Genomic DNA, 17,524 nt, shown 5'->3' on the forward strand with positions numbered 1-17,524 from the left:
CATTAAAATGACATTTAGACAGTAAAATATGGCCTTTAGCACATTTCCTATAGAAGTCTGGCATCAAATAGTGAATTCCACTGTATGCAGACTGTTGCATGCATGTCTGCACAGCATTATATGATCACAGCTCACTGTCAGTAAAAATCCTACACTAAATATCCTACACTAAATATCCTACACTAAATATCCTACAGTAAATATCCTACAGTAAATATCCTACAGTAAATATCCTACAGTAAATATTGCGACTACAAGAGAGTTGCAAGCCTGCAAAGGTAGAGTTATTTAAACTTTTGAATGGGTCGATTGGTTCTGGAGGTGTGTGATTACAGGTAGAGAGTTATTTAATAAACATTTGAATGGGTCGATTGGTTCTGGAGGTGTGTGACAACAGATAGAGAGTTATTTAATAAACATTTGAATGGGTCGATTGGTTCTGGAGGTGTGTGACAACAGATAGAGAGTTATTTAATAAACATTTGAATGGGTCGATTGGGTTCTGGAGGTGTGTGACAACAGATAGAGAGTTATTTAATAAACATTTGAATGGGTCGATTGGGTTCTGGAGGTGTGTGGGTACAGCAATTGCGCAGGGTTGGTGTGGCCTGTGATGGTGGTAACTTTTCAAGGGGCCCAAAATCCCTGGCGGCTCCCCTGGTTATACCCATGCAGATTGTCCTTTGTTTTTAAATGATCCAAAAGTTATGTTTTTCCTCTTTCTATCGGCTGCTTATGAATAGCTGGCATAAAATAAATGTTTTTTACCACAGACCTAGTTATTTCACTATAGCGTCCACAATGTTGGAGTTGGAGACGTGTAGAAATGTTCATCCCTCCCCTTGGCTCCCCTTCCCTCGCGGTCACGCCCCTGCCCACAGAGATAAATGGTAGGACTGCTTACCGTTTCCTTCACATCCTCTGCCGCTCCGGTTCATGAGCAGCCTGTTGGGTCTCGAGGAGGAGGAGGAGGAGGACACACAACGGGGAGCTCGCTCACCCCAGTCTCCGGCAGTCTTAGTCCGTCCCGTGCCACACTCTGCTGAGGCCACGCGCCCCAACCGACCACTGAACATGTCCACCGGGTCGCTTAGCGACTTCGACGATGAGGTCCTGGAAGGCATCCTGAAGTTCGGCTCTTCCGGTAAAGACTCTGGTACGTCGAACGAGAGCACAGAGGAGAGCTCGAACTGCGAGGGCGGCTCGGCCAACAATAAAGCTGCAGCGGGAAAGAAACGGAAAACAGCGTACAGTAGGAAGAAGGCGCCGAACAGTGTGGCCCACGAGGGGTGCGGCAAACCTGTGCAGAGGAACGCAGCCAACGCACGAGAGCGAGCGAGGATGCGCGTGCTGTCAAAAGCGTTCTCCCGGTTGAAGATGACATTACCGTGGGTCCCACCGGACACCAAGCTCTCCAAACTGGACACGCTGCGCCTTGCCTCGAGCTACATCGCCCATCTACGGCAGATCCTTGCCAACGACAAATACGAGAACGGTTATAATCACCCCGTCAACCTGGTGAGAAACCCACTTCAGCATTTCAAATACATTTTACAAAGCCGTTTTTTTCCAAGAAGTCCTTTTTCCATCAGCAGTTGTCACAAAGTACTTTACTGATACCCGGCCTACTCCAAAGAGCAAGCAAAGCATGGGCAAATGTAGCACAGTGGCTAGCGGGGAAAACCCGGAGCCTTTGAAATAAAGAAAACCCTTTACCTACCTTGATAAGCCTACAATTAAAAGAGATTCTCGTCATGAATCAAACACGTGACATGAGTTGAAGTGTTTCTGACGGTCACTTTAAGGTTGATTGGAGAGGTTTGGATGGGGCTATTTTAATAGGTTTAGGCTTATTGATGGTCCAAAAGGCTACATACCATTCGATTGTTTACTCAATATTGTCTGGACAATATAATTCACACAATAATTGACAACAACAAAAACATTCAACAACATTCAACAACAGGGCCTATCCAAACAGAAACAACTGGTATATTTTGGAGAGCTCCATGTTATTTAGCGCCTGGCCTATTCAGTTTAGCCTATTCAGTTTAGCCTATTCAGTTTAGCCTATTCAGTTTAGCCTATTCAGTTTAGCCTATTTAATTTAGCCTATTTAATTTAGCCTATTTAATTTCGCCTATTCAGTTTAGCCTATTCAGTTTAGCCTATTCAGTTTAGCCTATTTAATTTAGCCTATTTAATTTAGCCTATTTAATTTCGCCTATTCAGTTTAGCCTATTCAGTTTAGCCTATTCATATTCAGTTTAGCCTATTCAGTTTAGCCTATCCAGTTTAGCCTATCCAGTTTAGCCTATCCAGTTTAGCCTATTTAATTTCGCCTATTCAGTTTAGCCTATTCAGTTTAGCCTATTTAATTTCGCCTATTCAGTTTAGCCTATTCAGTTTAGCCTATTCAGTTTAGCCTATTCAGTTTAGCCTATTCAGTTTAGCCTATTCAGTTTAGCCTATCCAGTTTAGCCTATTTAATTTCGCCTATTCAGTTTAGCCTATTCAGTTTAGCCTATTCAGTTTAGCCTATTCAGTTTAGCCTATTCAGTTTAGCCTATTTAATTTAGCCTATTCAGTTTAGCCTATTTAATTTAGCCTATTCAGTTTAGCCTATTCAGTTTAGCCTATTCAGTTTAGCCTATTCAGTTTAGCCTATTCAGTTTAGCCTATTCAGTTTAGCCTATTCAGTTTAGCCTATTTAATTTAGTCTATTCAGTTTAGCCTATTCAGTTTAGCCTATTCAGTTTAGCCTATTCAGTTTAGCCTATTCAGTTTAGCCTATTCAGTTTAGCCTATTCAGTTTAGCCTATTTAATTTAGCCTATTTAATTTCGCCTATTCAGTTTAGCCTATTTAATTTAGCCTATTCAGTTTAGCCTATTCAGTTTAGCCTATTCAGTTTAGCCTATTCAGTTTAGCCTATTCAGTTTAGCCTATTCAGTTTAGCCTATCCAGTTTAGCCTATCCAGTTTAGCCTATCCAGTTTAGCCTATTTAATTTCGCCTATTCAGTTTAGCCTATTCAGTTTAGCCTATTCAGTTTAGCCTATTTAATTTCGCCTATTCAGTTTAGCCTATTCAGTTTAGCCTATTTACATTTGGCAGGACGTTCAGGCTATGTAAAGAGGTATTGTAATATAAGCTCTCTGTTTTATTTAGATATTCAAGTATGATAATGATGTTTAGAAACATTATTCTGCTTGACAGTCGTCTATTAAAGAGTGGTAGCCCCAGTATTTAGCCTTTACACACATCAGATTAAAACTCCCCTCCTTATCCATATATATATTTATATATACTGGACCTTACTGTAATATTACTGATGTTATAATAGGGTTTTTTAGTGTTTTAATAAATATGTTTTGTTAACCTAATAGTGTTGTTCTATTGCGCGGTGAGCTTATCATTGATTTCCTGATCCCCTCTCTCCAGACGTGGCCCTTCATGGTCGCCGGTAAACCCGAGAACGATTTGAAAGAGATGCTCAACACCACCCGGTTGTGTGGAACAACTGCCTCGTGATGGAACGGATGGACATGACATGTTCATTAACGTTTTCGTTACCGGGAACGGACTTTTCCAGGTGGACCAGACATGCATGTCATATCTCCTAAACCAAATATTGAGTGGGAATAACCGGGAGAGTGCGCACTCTCTTGCGGGTTCACCCTACAGAGAAACGGATTTTATACGCCTATTTAAATTGTTTACATGTTGTCTTTGCTGGTTCGAGGACAGGTTGTGCTAAAGTTTTGTATTCGGTTTTATACTTTTAAAATGCATTGTATAAAAATGTTGTCATACAAGTGTGTGTGTGTGTGTGTATATATATATATATATATATATAACTTTTTTTTTTACAGGTGAAGTTGTCAGTCACCGATTTGGAAGCGCACATGAAAATGTGTCCGTTATTGTAATCGCCTGATTGTAATTTAGGACTAAATAAAATGTATTCATTTTATCGTATAAATTATCTCACTCAATGTGTGTTGGACTACTAAGAATACAAAATTCTACAGGATACATGTTGTTGTTATTGTTGGCTATAGGGTTTTCTCCCTCTGATCAAACTAACCCGTAGTTATCTCGACCTTTCTCTCAAAAGGAAGGAGCCACAGAGAGCAGAGGAGAGAATATAGAAACGTGCGCGGCTAGAGGGAACCTATTCCGGGTTTTTTATCTCCAAAAGTAAGCGATTGATTCTTTCTCGATATGCTTGACATTAGATCAACAAACTGCTATCAATTCTAATAAATGATCATTTGGTAACGAAATAAGGGATAATAAGGAATAAATCAAATCTTCGTTTTGACGTTAATGAATGGCCTTAGCAGAGAGGTATGTCGGTTTGAAGTTCATTGTTTAACAGCCGTCTTGAAAGTGGTAAATGTGCGCACAGCGCTTAATCCCGCTCCAGACGCCTTGTTTAATTCACGCGGGTTATGACCGCACTGTTTACACACGGCAGACATATATTTATGCAGCTGGCTTTGGCTCTTTGGAGGAAGGGAGAGAAGCAAGCTATACCCGGGCCGGGAAAGTCCAAGTCACTGTGAAACACACACACACACACAAACTGTCCTGAGCTGCGAACTCGTTGTCCATCACAGAATTCCTGCCTGTGTTGTGGAGAGCACAGCAGAGGAGTGGAGAGCGGACGGTGGTGTAATAACAAGCGCCTCCATCCATCCATTATAGCCGTGTTATTGTAACGATCCACTGGCGGGATGACCCTCACACAGCCCCGCTGGGACTGACTTTAGACTAAGGAGAGGAGACGTAGGCTACATCAATTCATTGACTGTACTGATCACAGAGACGGGGAATAAAGTCATCATTTATCTTATCCGTTTTATAAATAGGCGCATGGTCTTACATACTAGAATAGAAACAGTGTTCGTTGGTCTTACATACTAGAATAGAATAGAAACATTGTTCGTTTGTGCTTTTATCCATTAAAAATAATTTCGTTTTCCGTGTTAAATGTCCCTGTAACAAAAACAAAAATCAAGAAGAGAAATGTAGCCTATATCACGTTATAGTCTGTGCGGAAGACGCTACTAACACAGAATTAGGAAGTCAAATATTCATACTCCTATATGTACCATAAAAATATGTATTTCCGTAAATGTTTTCATTTATTTGTTTCAATTTAGTTAGGCCATGTATCATATTATTTAAAAGAGTATAAAGTGTTATTGGATCCATTTAATTGTGGGTATTTTCTCACCGTTCTGAAAGTAGATTAGCAAACATAGGCTAACTGTTTACTAAATCATCTGTAATCTAACTACAGTATCAAAACAAGTCCTGTGTAATGACACACAGTACAACACCATAAAAAATACTGTATTACACTTGAGAAAAGTAACCGTTACTGTAATCCGAATTAATGAGTGGGTGACTGAATGAACTAAATTCTTTAAGGGGAGAGGTTTGTATTTCACAGTAAAATACTGTAATTACAAGAGATTGGTGAAAGCAGGTGGCTGCTAGCTAAAGTGTTTACACATGACAGCATATTAATGAATAGATGGTGTTTTATAGCACGTCCATTTCTAGAGGCCTTAACAAAGGCTTCCAAACTGGCAGAACAGACCCCCCCCCCCAAAAAAAAACATGGCTGCCACTCCAATCTGTCCCCTATACATTTTACATTAATGGGGCACTATAATCACATAGGAGTTCAATTGGTACAGCATTCTCACACACTGTGTGCAACAAATATAGCCTTTTACAAGACACGCCTCAAAATATGTTAATGAGCCAGAAACAACAACACCATGCACCCAGTAGTGGTCAACAGGTTTTGGGCTCCAAAGATATGGTAAGGTACTGTATTCTGTGGGGTTAAATTACAGTACATCCGTAAATACACCAATTACTTCCCCCTCTCACTCTCATTTTTAATTTTTTTGTACCTTTATTTAACTGGGCAAGTCCGTTAAGAACAAATTCTTATTTACAATGACGGCCTAGGAACTGTGGGTTAACTGTCTTGTTCAGGGGCAGAACGACAGATTTTTACCAGCTCGGGGATTCGATCTAGCAAACTTTCATTATGTGGCCATTTGGCACCGAGCCCAATGAAAGCATCCTTCCGACCCAATACATCAGCAGCGCTGTGGCACACCCTCTCCCCTGCCCTCCCCTCTCACCGTCACCCCACCGGAAAGAAAATCAAACTGGCCCCCTGAGAGAGAGTTGGAGGGAGTGGGGTATAGGGAGGAGAGGGGGATGAGGGAGAGAGGAGGTGGGTAGGTCATTAGTGAGATAACGGGGCAGGGGTTGGGGACTCCCATGCGCTGAGCAGGCTGCTCTGGCTAATAGTTGTTGGAGCGCTGCCCAATCGGGATGGGGGAAAAAGAATAATCTAATTTAATTAGAGATGTTCGGCGCGTGTATGGTCGGTCGCTCGTAGGCCTACCCTCGTTCCTCTCCTCCCCTCATTCTCCCATTTTCTCTCTCTTTTGTGAGAACCTGTTTGAGAATATTTGGGAGAGAGATAAAGAATCATGCCATATTTTAATCTATTCTGTAGTGGCCTACTTCAGTAGAAATGCAGCATTTCAATTAGCAAACATCACATTTTTAAACAGCTAAACAGCGGCGGGATGGGGCCGGATAAATGTAACAAGGACTGACCATCCATGAAATCGAAATTATACTTTTAACCATGTTCTGAAGTTATACAGTGTTTGTTTATAATTACCTTGTTTGTAAACAATGGAGTAAAACTATATTCTTCAAGAATCATTCATTTAAATATCTAAAACTGGATATACTAATAGCAGATGGCCCCAATTAGACTACATTCCCTTCTGATTCAGATCAATCCTCAGATCCTCTCAGATGTAGTGTGTGGGCCATGGGGAAAGGCTGGTTTCTGGATGGGGCCTCGCCATCGCTATGAAGCAGTGCTCTGCCTAAGAGCGCCCCCTGCTGGTAGACAGTAGGGTGAATATGAACCGGGAACGTGATCACACCTGTAATTCACTATTCAACCAAAAGAGAGCGCTAGAGCATCACCTCCTATCAGACATTTTTACTGTTGTCAGTATTCACTTCACAGAGGAGAGAGAGTGGGGTGGGTGGGGGTGAATTAGAGAAACATGTGCTTGCAATGACTAACCTGACTGGTAGGTAGAGTTGCCAGAGATTACAATCTCTCCCAGTTTAGGCTCTGCTCTCCGGGTAGGTTGCCTATGGAGACAGGCGGTAGGTTGCCTATGGAGACAGGCGGTAGGTTGCCTATGGAGACAGGCGGTAGGTTGCCTATGGAGACAGGCGGTAGGTTGCCTCTGGAGAAAGGCGGTAGGTTGCCTATGGAGACAGGCGGTAGGTTGCCTATGGAGACAGGCGGTAGGTTGCCTATGGAGACAGGCGGTAGGTTGCCTATGGAGAAAGGCGGGTGCGTTGCCTATGGAGACAGGTGGTAGGTTGCCTATGGAGACAGGTGGTAGGTTGCCTATGGAGAAAGGTGGTAGGTTGCCTATGGAGAAAGGCGGGTGCGTTGCCCATGGAGACAGGCGGCTGCCATGAGCCTCTCCTGTGTGTACAATTTCTGTCTTTCACATCGGAGTGCTTGACCAATCAGATTCACGGAAGTCACATGTCGCTGGGCCAGGCACAATCACAGAAATAGAGGACTCATCTTTACAGTCGTATGAAAAAGTTTGGACACCCCTGACAATTTCCATTTATAAATAATTGGGTGTTTGGATCAGCAATTTCATTTTGATCTATCAAATAACTGATGGACACAGTAATATTTCAGTAGTGAAATGAGGTTTATTGGATTAACAGAAAATGTGCAATATGCATCAAAACTAAATTAGACAGGTGCATAAATTTGGGCACCCCATTTGAAAAATCACATCAATATTTAGTAGAGCCTCCTTTTGCTAAAATAACAGCCTCTAGACACTTCCCATCTAACACTTTCCTCTAATGCGTGTCTGGCTTCTGGATGAAGGTATTTTGGACCATTCCTCCTTACAAAACATCTCCAGTTCAGTTAGGTTGGATGGTTGCCGAGCATGGACAGCCCGCTTCAAATCATCCCTCAGATTCTCAATGATATTCAGGTCTGGGGACTGGGATGGCCTTTCCAGAACATTGTACTTGTTCCTCTGCATAAATGCCCGGGTAGATTTTGAGCAGTGTTTTGGGTCGTTGTCTTTGAAATTTCCAGCCCCGGCGTAACTTCAACTTTGTGATTCATTCTTCAACATTATTCCCAAGAATCTGCTGATATTGAGTGGAATCCATGCAACCCTCAACAAGATTCCCAGGACCGACACTGGCCAAAACAGCCCAGCATGCATTATGGAACCCCCACCAAATTTAACTGTGGGTAGCAAGTGTTTTTCTTGGAACGCGGTGTTCTTTTGCCACCATACATAACATCCCTTGTTATGACCAAATAACCCAATCTTTGTTTCATCAGTCCACAGCACCTTATTCCAAAATGAAGCTGCCTTGTCCAAATGTGCATTTGCATTACCTCATGGGTAGGACGGTCATCTGAATCAGGGTTAGTTTGGCAGCTATGGTGAAAGAGGAGCGATTATGATAGAGGAAACCAAGTCTAGATTTAACTTTAGCCTGCAGCTTTGATATGGGCTGAGAAGGACAGTGTACCGTCTAGCCATACTCCCAAGTACTTGTATGAGGTGACTACCTCAAGCTCTAAACCCTCAGAGGCAGTAATCACACCTGTGGGGAGAGGGGCATTCTTGCCAAACCACATGACCTTTGTTTTGGAGGTGTTCAGAACAAGGTTAAAGGGCAGAGAACGCTTGTTGGAGACTAAGAAAGCTGTTGTTGTAAAGCATTTTAACACAAAATCCAAGTTGGGGCCACAGCTGTTTTTAAGACCATCATCTGCATATAACATGGACAACGTCTGAATAAATGGTAAGACCTGAAAAGGTTCGCCCAACAATTATCAATTTAACCTGACTTGGGAAGAATCTCTGAAACGAATCAGGGCAATCCAGGTGTGGAAAGCGCTTAAGAGATTTACCCAGAGAGCCTTGTACAAAGTATTGATTCAAGGGTGTGAATACTTATATAAAATGAGATATTTCTGCATTTCATTTATTTTAAACATCGCTTTCAACTGTCAATATGGGGTGTTAGCTCAGAGGTCAGAGAACATCTACACATCTATTGAATCCATTTTGAATTCAGGCTGTAACAAAAATGTGGAACAAGTCAAGGGGGTATGAATACTTTGAAGGCACTGCACATGAATTCCAAATGTAAAAGTGTTGGATTTCTTTCTTCACAGACATACCAGAGATCAGTGGCGGTTAAGATGGACGATTTTCTTGTTTCCCCCCCCATGAGCAAAGACTTATTACTATAACAGCAGTATGAGGTTGCTAAAAACCTATAGCCTATGAATGAAAGTTTCCTGCGTAGGTCAACACAGGTAGAGAAATTTGAGATGGCAGTGACACATGGGCAGAAAGTGACATTCAATAACACCTTGCACACTCTGGCTGATATAGGGTGTAATCATCAGTCCAACAGTTGCAAAACTAAGTTAACGAACAAATCCAGGTGTGTTCATTCCCGTTTTGCTCCGCGTAAGAAACATTTAACAGAATCGGTGGAATGAATACACCCCTGATCACATGTAAACAGTTCACTTTCATAGCAGCCACGTGCGTATTCCTTCTCGCATCTCCTTTCACTTCTTCCAGTCGTTTGTGGACGTCGATGCGCAACACCTCAGCTGTAGGTGACCAGGAACCCTTTCCCAGGCACAACCACTACACAGCCTATATCGTTGTCACCATATTTGCTAAAGCAACACCGTAGACAACATAACTAACGAGTTAAACCTGCTACAACCACGCAGTAACGTTAGTGTAATCCAATTGCCGTTGTAATCTATTAGGAAGACAAAATGGTCCCAACCTAAAGATTAAGTTTATCGACCCCACCATTGTACAGAACTAGTTCCGGTCTGTACCTCACAAAAAGGACAGTTTGAAATGTGCCATTTAAGATTAGAATCTCTATAACGTGTACGTAGGCTCTAGTTGTAGAACAGAAGAGTCTGAAACGTTTTCAGCTTAGTCACTCAAGTGGTTGTAGCAGACTGTACCTTTAAATAAAGCTCTGTATCTCTCCCAGGTCGCACTTAATAATTAACTCTCCAGACAGAAACTTCATTTCAGATTTTATTGAAAATGACACCTCATTTCTTGGCCTTGAAGTATTCCTCAATCACGTCCTTAGCCTGAGACTCCTTGCCATAGTCCTGTAGAGGGGATGGGACAGTGTTAGACAGCATTGGGGGGGGGGAGAAAACAGTTACACAGGATACTAGCTACAGGACACTTCAATGTTTAGAACAAACTGATAAGTGTCCCAAATGACACCTTATATAGTGAACTTAATACTATAAAGTAGTGCACTACACAGGGAGTAATGGTCCAATTTGGAACAGAGAATATGTACATACATTGTGGTCAGTATTGGGATTGAATGAATTTCCCGGTATTTTACAAAATGTTCCATTGTGAACTGAGATGTGCCGCCTGTCCCCATACGGAGATGTGCCGCCTGTCCCCATACGGAGATGTGCCGCCTGTCCCCATACGGAGATGTGCCGCCTGTCTCCATACGGAGATGTGCCGTCTGTCCCCAACCCGAGCGTTGATGATTCATCAGGCCGTAGAGAAGGCCAGATTTAGACACTACATATCATTTAACAGTTCCATTTCACACCGCGCTGTTCATATTAATAGTTTACTGGGTTTTCAGTTATCTATCCCAGGAAAAGAGGAGTGGTTTTGGGCAGTAATTCCCAGCAAATTTCAGTTACCACGTTCCTGCCCTTCAATCGGTAGAGTTGTACACTGTGGTCGGTGTGATATGGGTAGAGTTGTACACTGTGGTCGGTGTGATATGGGTAGAGTTGTACACTGTGGTCAGTATGTTATCGGTAGAGTTGTACACTGTGGTCGGTGTGATATGAGTAGAGTTGTACACTGTGGTCAGTATGTTAAAAGGTAGAGTTGTACACTGTGCTCGGTATGTTAAAGGTAGATTCAGTCTAATAAAAGGTACATGTAGCCATTAATTGGGACCCCAGACACCACAGCGAGGTGTAGGAGCTCGTACCCTGGCAGACACTCTGACCAGTTGTATAGGACAAGCAGCTGCATGGCACTGACAGCACAGCAGCTGCACTCGCCTGGCCCACGACTGATACCCGGGTCAACCCCTCACAACCCGCAGTCCACACGGGTTTAATATTGTGTGGCTGAAGAGCGGGCGGGTTGAATAAAGAGAAACAATACCTTTTAAAAATCCGTACATTTTTAAATTATATCTATAGGCTACATTGAGGTCTCATTATTTGAGGCGATCTAGTTTAGGTGCATAAACCTAAACATTGGGGTTTAACTGCCGGCTGTGTTGTGTGGTGATTGTGAGGCAGTGTGTTGTGTGGTGATTGTGAGGCGCTATACAAATTCAACAGTCACAAGATGGGATTTCAAAATAGGCCTTGTGGCACGTCAAGGGAACTGTAGCCTGCTGTTTATGACGTCACAAGGAGCAGTCCAACTCCTCACTAGCCTGTTTATGACGTGACAAGGAGCAGTCCAACTCCTCACTAGCCAGTTTATGATGTGACAAGGAGCAGTCCAACTCCCCAGCTTTCCCTCCGAGGTGTTTCCAGAACAGAGCAGTGGGTTTATACCTTGATCACAACACAGCTGCAGCCCACCACCTTACGGGGTTTTCCCTCCCGGTCGATCTTGCACAGACCAACCCACTCGCCCAGCTTCTTGTTGTCATCAACCTGGTGGTCAGAGACGGGGGGAAAAGAGTTTCAATACACAAGCTGTACTACCACCTAGTATCTCCATAGGGCAGTGATAACATGACTGCAGTCCCCACTGTTTACAGAGTGGCCCAGATGGCTGCCTATTCCCTACACAGAGCACTAATATTAACCAGGGCTCGGTTCCCCAAAATTGTTTTAACGCCAATTTAAAATCGTTAGAACCTTCGTAGGAGCATCGTTAAATGTCAGAGCCGTTACCCAAAACCCTCACTATTAAACGTTGTACTTGTAATTTAAAAACGCCAGCTCCAGAATAAAGAGGACTACAAATAAAGGGGCCAATGTCTTTGTAATAGAGACAAACCACATAATAAAAAAGACGATTCAACTGAACACCGAAATGACTGCATTAAAATATAAACAGTAGGCTACAGGCCTATTACAAATCAGATTAAATACGTTGTGTCAAATCAATGAGTTCTATTTTACTACTGTCCAGCTGGTCTCATGACGTGTTCGATCTGTGATTTACTGCCTGGTCGTGTAAGCACCAGAAACCAGCCGTGTCAATATGTGCAGCCGAAGGAAACTATTTTAAATCGTACGCTGATCTGAGTAAAGCTCAGATGCCGTCAGTACCGACACAGGCGCCAAAGACCGTTCTCGCCGCGTGGCATTTCAGTTAATGCATAGTACATCGTTGCATCATTAAAAACACGAGTAAGCCGAGTGGTTTTTAATAACCTAGTTATCGTGACTCGGTACCCAGTGTAGATAACCCAGTTATCGTGACTCGGTACCCAGTGTAGATAACCCAGTTATCGTGAGAGTGGCCCAGATGGCTGCCTATTCCCGGTACCCAGAGCATAACCTAGTTATCATGACTCAGTACTGGTACTGTATTAAACCTTGTTATCATGACTAACGGTACCCTGTATATATAACCTAAAACTCAGTACTAGAACCTAGTTATCATGACTCAGTACTGGTACCCTGTATAATAACCTGTTATCATGACTCAGTACTGGTACCCTGTAATATAACCTAGTTATCATGACTCAGTACTGGTACCCTGTATATATAACCTAGTTATCATGACTCAGTACTGGTACCCTGTATATATAACCTAGTTATCATGACTCAGTACTGGTACCCTGTATATATAACCTAGTTATCATGACAGTAACCCTGTATATATAACCTAGTTATCATGACTCAGTACTGGTACCCTGTATATATAACCTAGTTATCATGACTCAGTACTGCTACCCTGTATATATAACCTAGTTATCATTACTCAGTACTGGTACCCTGTATATATAACCTAGTTATCATTTCAGTACTGGTACCCTGTATATATAACCTAGTTATCATGACTCAGTACTGGTACCCTGTATATATACCTAGATATCATGTCAGTACTGGTACCCTGTATATATAACCTAGTTATCATGACTCAGTACTGGTACCCTGTATATATAACCTAGATATCATTACTCAGTACTGGTACCCTGTATATATATAACCTAGATATCATTACTCAGTACTGGTACCCTGTATATATAACCTAGTTATCATGACTAGTACTGGTACCCTGTATATATAACCTCATGTTATCATTAAAATGACTCAGTAGGTACCCTGTATATATAACCTAGTTATCATGACTCAGTGGTACCCTGTATATATAACCTAGTTATCATGACTCAGTACTGGTACCCTGTATATATAACCTAGTTATCATGACTACTGGTACCCTGTATATATAACCTAGATTATCATTACTCAGTACTGGTACCCTGTATATATAACCTAGTACATGGTACCCTGTATATATAACCTAGTTATCATTACTCAGTACTGGTACCCTGTATATATAACCCAGTTATCATTACTCAGTACTGGTACCCAGTATATATAACCTAGTTATCATTACTCAGTACTGGTACCCTGTATATATAACCTAGTTATCATTACTCAGTACTGGTACCCTGTATATATAACCCAGTTATCATTACTCAGTACCGGTACCCTGTATATATAACCTAGTTATCATTGAGGATTTATTCCTCCTGTTATCATTTCTACTTTCCACTGTTAGTCTACACCTGTTTACCAATAACATAATGAATACAATCAGATTGATCAGGCTCAGGAGGCTCTGGTACCACATAGGGAATAGGGCAGCGATATACATGCAGGGCAGGTGGGCTTAAGGCCATGAAATAGTGTGTGGATGAAGGGCGGGTCGGTAGCAGGAAGCTTGAATAAAGATATATTTCTCTATGAATAGTTATCTATATGCTACATTGATAAAAACATTGGGCTACTGTCCTCAGTAGGGGAAGCCATAATATGTGACACAGAAACACTTCTACTCAGCCAAAGAAACTACTACTACATTTACTAAACACCACTCTCATACTACACTCCCTTGTTTAGCCATGTCTCCCCCTCAACACCCTCTGCCCCTCCCATGTGCCCCCCTCCCATCCACTCCATACCTTGATGAGGTTAATCTGATGCTCGGCGCAGAGGGCTTCCACCAGCTTGACGTACATGGGCTCGTCACAGTTGGCCGCAAGAACGCAGAGGTGGGCCTGGCGCCTGGGGGTTAGAAGAGGGGAGCAACAGCCATTAACATCCAGTAGTAATTTACGTCAGAAATATAACGAACACGGTTATCTAGTAAGCCTTTGTAAATGTAGCCTAACTGACATTCCTGTTCCTACACGGTGGAAAAGCCCAGCTCTGGCCACCAGGAAGTGCACTAGTTAGGGAATAGTGTGCCATCTGGGAGGCGGAATTATCTCAGATTTTTGGGTAACGATGGCAGTTCACAGGATTCAGTAGAAAACCAAAAACCATCAGCCGTCCTTCACCAGACCAAGATGTACTCTTAAGGAGCCTACTGTTAATTCCCTTAAGTCCAAGGACCCCGTGTCACCTTCAGAGGTTGACTGGCTCTCGAAGACAAACTGCGAAACACAAAGCATTCTACTTTCATGTCCATCAACGTAATTTAATGCAAAATGCTGTACATTGTTTTGAGCACTTTTACCAGTTGAGCCGACAGTATTTTTCCAGTGACAACACGTTTCTTGTAACCTTCTTCCGTTACACACAAGTGTTCGGCGCACGATTTACACGTGTGTATAAGGTAGTCGTCGTGATATTGTTAGATTACTTGTTAAGATATTACTTCATGTGACCATGTGTATGTGACAAATACAATTTGACAGATAGCTAATTAGCATAATAATACAATTTGATAGATAATTAGCATAGGCGGTCACTTTGTCTTCCGTAAACACATATAGGCCGTGAGGGAACACTAACCCGGTAAAAAAATATATATCTATCTAACCTTTTTTATTATTTCTATTTGATATGCTAAGTCTTTATGCTTCCAAAACAATAGCGCAAGCAATGGGTGTTAATGTTAAGACACCACATCAGGGCTTTTAACCAAATCTGCTCTGACAGAAGACTCCTTCATCCAAACACTTGTGTAATGTAATGGAACTAGCTCATAAAAACAGAGAGGGTGAACAGAAGGACCAGAAATTCGGTCTACGTACCAAATGATGCTCTATTTCCTACATAGTGCACTTCTTTTGACCAGGTGCTGGACCCTGAGTAGTGCACTAAATAGGGAACCATTTAGGACACAAGAGGACCAGAGGTATTCACTCACTTGTCCAGCGCCTTGGCAGCCTCACGGATACCACGAGCCAGGCCGTCATGGATGAGGGCGGTCTTGAGCACCTCGGGGAGAGCGGTGTTGACATCCATCACACCTCCAGCAGCGATGCTGGGGGACAAGGAGAGGAGACAAGGCGAGGAGATGGGAGAAGAGGGCAGGAGAGGAGAAAATTATAGGAGAGAAGGGAGAAGAGGACACAAGGCGAGGGAGAAGGGAGAAGAGGGAGAAGGGAGAAGAGGACACAAGGAGAGATGGGAGAAGAGGAGACAAGGAGAGATGGGAGAAGAGGACACAAGGCGAGGGAGAAGGGAGAAGAGGAGACAAGGAGAGGGAGAAGGGAGAAGAGGAGACAAGGAGAGGGAGATGGGAGAAGAGGAGACAAGGAGAGGGAGATGGGAGAAGAGGACACAAGGCGAGGGAGAAGAGGACACAAGGCGAGGGAGAAGAGGACACAAGGCGAGGGAGAAGAGGACACAAGGCGAGGGAGAAGAGGACACAAGGCGAGGGAGAAGAGGACACAAGGCGAGGGAGAAGAGGACACAAGGCGAGGGAGAAGAGGACACAAGGCGAGGGAGAAGAGGACACAAGGCGAGGGAGAAGAGGACACAAGGCGAGGGAGAAGAGGACACAAGGCGAGGGAGAAGAGGACACAAGGCGAGGGAGAAGAGGACACAAGGCGAGGGAGAAGAGGACACAAGGCGAGGGAGAAGAGGAGACAAGGCGAGGGAGAAGAGGACACAAGGCGAGGGAGAAGAGGACACAAGGCGAGGGAGAAGAGGACACAAGGCGAGGGAGAAGAGGACACAAGGCGAGGGAAGAGGAAGAGGACACAAGGACACAAGAGGGAGAAGAGGACACAAGGCGAGGGAGAAGAGGACACAAGGCGAGGGAGAAGAGGACACAAGGCGAGGGAGAAGAGGACACAAGGCGAGGGAGAAGAGGACACAAGGGGAGAAGGGACACAAGGCGAAGAGGGACACAAGGCGAGGGAGAAGAGGACACAAGGCGAGGGAGAAGAGGACACAAGGCGAGGGAGAAGAGGACACAAGGCGAGGGAGAAGAGGACACAAGGCGAGGGAGAAGAGGACACAAGGCGAGGGAGAAGAGGACACAAGGAGAGGAGATGAGTTACATTAGCTACAACTAGCCCATTACGATAAGTGAGCTGGTTGAATGTTTTCCCGGCGTGTCAGACAGGGGATCTCACTCATAATTTAGAGTGAAGGGGTATCCGACTAAAGAAAGTAAATCATCACACGTGCACCGGAAATTAACCATTATACTGTCAACTCACTATATTCACAGAAATAGCTCGATAGGTAACTTAGTTACAACCAACGGACTAAACGCATGCTTAGCTTGCTAACGTTAACTGGGGGGTATCTCTGGTAAGGCTATTCCATATTACTGTTATCAATAGTTCTGGAAGTGCACTTAGAGGCATGGATATATTTAACACGTCCCCACTTTGCAAACTATGCAACCTTGAAACGTACAATTGAGTTAGTTAGCCCTGGTTCAGCGCAAAGCGGGAGTAGAACAGTCACGCTTACCCTTCCTCGGCCATTGTCGATTAGCGATGGATGGGGGACCTAAAATTCTGCAATATTGACCAAACATGATAGAAAAGTTATTATCCATCATGACAGGGTGACTGTGGGGAATTTTAAACAAAGGATGCTTGATCAATCCGACAGATTTTTTTGGGCGAGATCAAGAAACCCACCCTAAGTCCTCTGTGACAGCAGGTAAAGAGAACGTCATTTAGTCGGCGACATTCATTTAAGGGCAGAAGGACCCGAGAAGTAGGTGGCCATTATTCTGCCTGTCTAATAAGTCATCAATGAAGAGTTACAATACGGTGTAGTAGAGGGTTCGAACAACGATATTCATTTGGGAAATATATTTGTAATATCGAGGACTATGAAGAAGGCAGTGGGAACGTTGGATTACATCAAGGTGACCAGAAGCGGGTCTTTTTTGGTTAATTGTG

The 17,524-nt window shown here is 43.2% G+C and overlaps 2 protein-coding genes and 1 non-coding gene across 3 annotated transcripts; 1 reads left to right on the forward strand and 2 right to left on the reverse strand.

Annotated features, from left to right (window-relative positions):
- Nucleotides 1–898: 898 nt before the first annotated feature.
- LOC112237374 (transcription factor 21) lies at nt 899–4,381 on the forward strand. Its single transcript, XM_024405967.2, has 2 exons — nt 899–1,518; nt 3,443–4,381. The coding sequence occupies exons 1-2, from the start codon at nt 937–939 to the stop codon at nt 3,530–3,532; spliced, it is 672 nt and encodes a 223-aa protein (XP_024261735.1). The 5' UTR covers nt 899–936; the 3' UTR covers nt 3,533–4,381.
- A 5,815-nt stretch (nt 4,382–10,196) lies between these two features.
- Nucleotides 10,197–17,324, reverse strand: LOC112237370 (40S ribosomal protein S12). The gene is made up of 6 exons (XM_024405960.2): nt 17,258–17,324; nt 17,085–17,131; nt 15,523–15,639; nt 14,330–14,432; nt 11,739–11,840; nt 10,197–10,289 (listed from the first exon to the last, which is right to left on the reverse strand). The coding sequence occupies exons 2-6, from the start codon at nt 17,096–17,098 to the stop codon at nt 10,227–10,229; spliced, it is 399 nt and encodes a 132-aa protein (XP_024261728.1). The 5' UTR covers nt 17,099–17,131; nt 17,258–17,324; the 3' UTR covers nt 10,197–10,226.
- On the reverse strand, nt 16,716–16,793 carry LOC112237375. Its single transcript, XR_002951405.1, has one exon. It is a non-coding gene; the product is annotated as a small nucleolar RNA SNORD101 (small nucleolar RNA).
- Nucleotides 17,325–17,524: the final 200 nt, after the last annotated feature.

This window comes from Oncorhynchus tshawytscha, linkage group LG05, assembly GCF_018296145.1.
Source record: "Oncorhynchus tshawytscha isolate Ot180627B linkage group LG05, Otsh_v2.0, whole genome shotgun sequence".
NCBI lineage: Eukaryota > Metazoa > Chordata > Actinopteri > Salmoniformes > Salmonidae > Oncorhynchus > Oncorhynchus tshawytscha.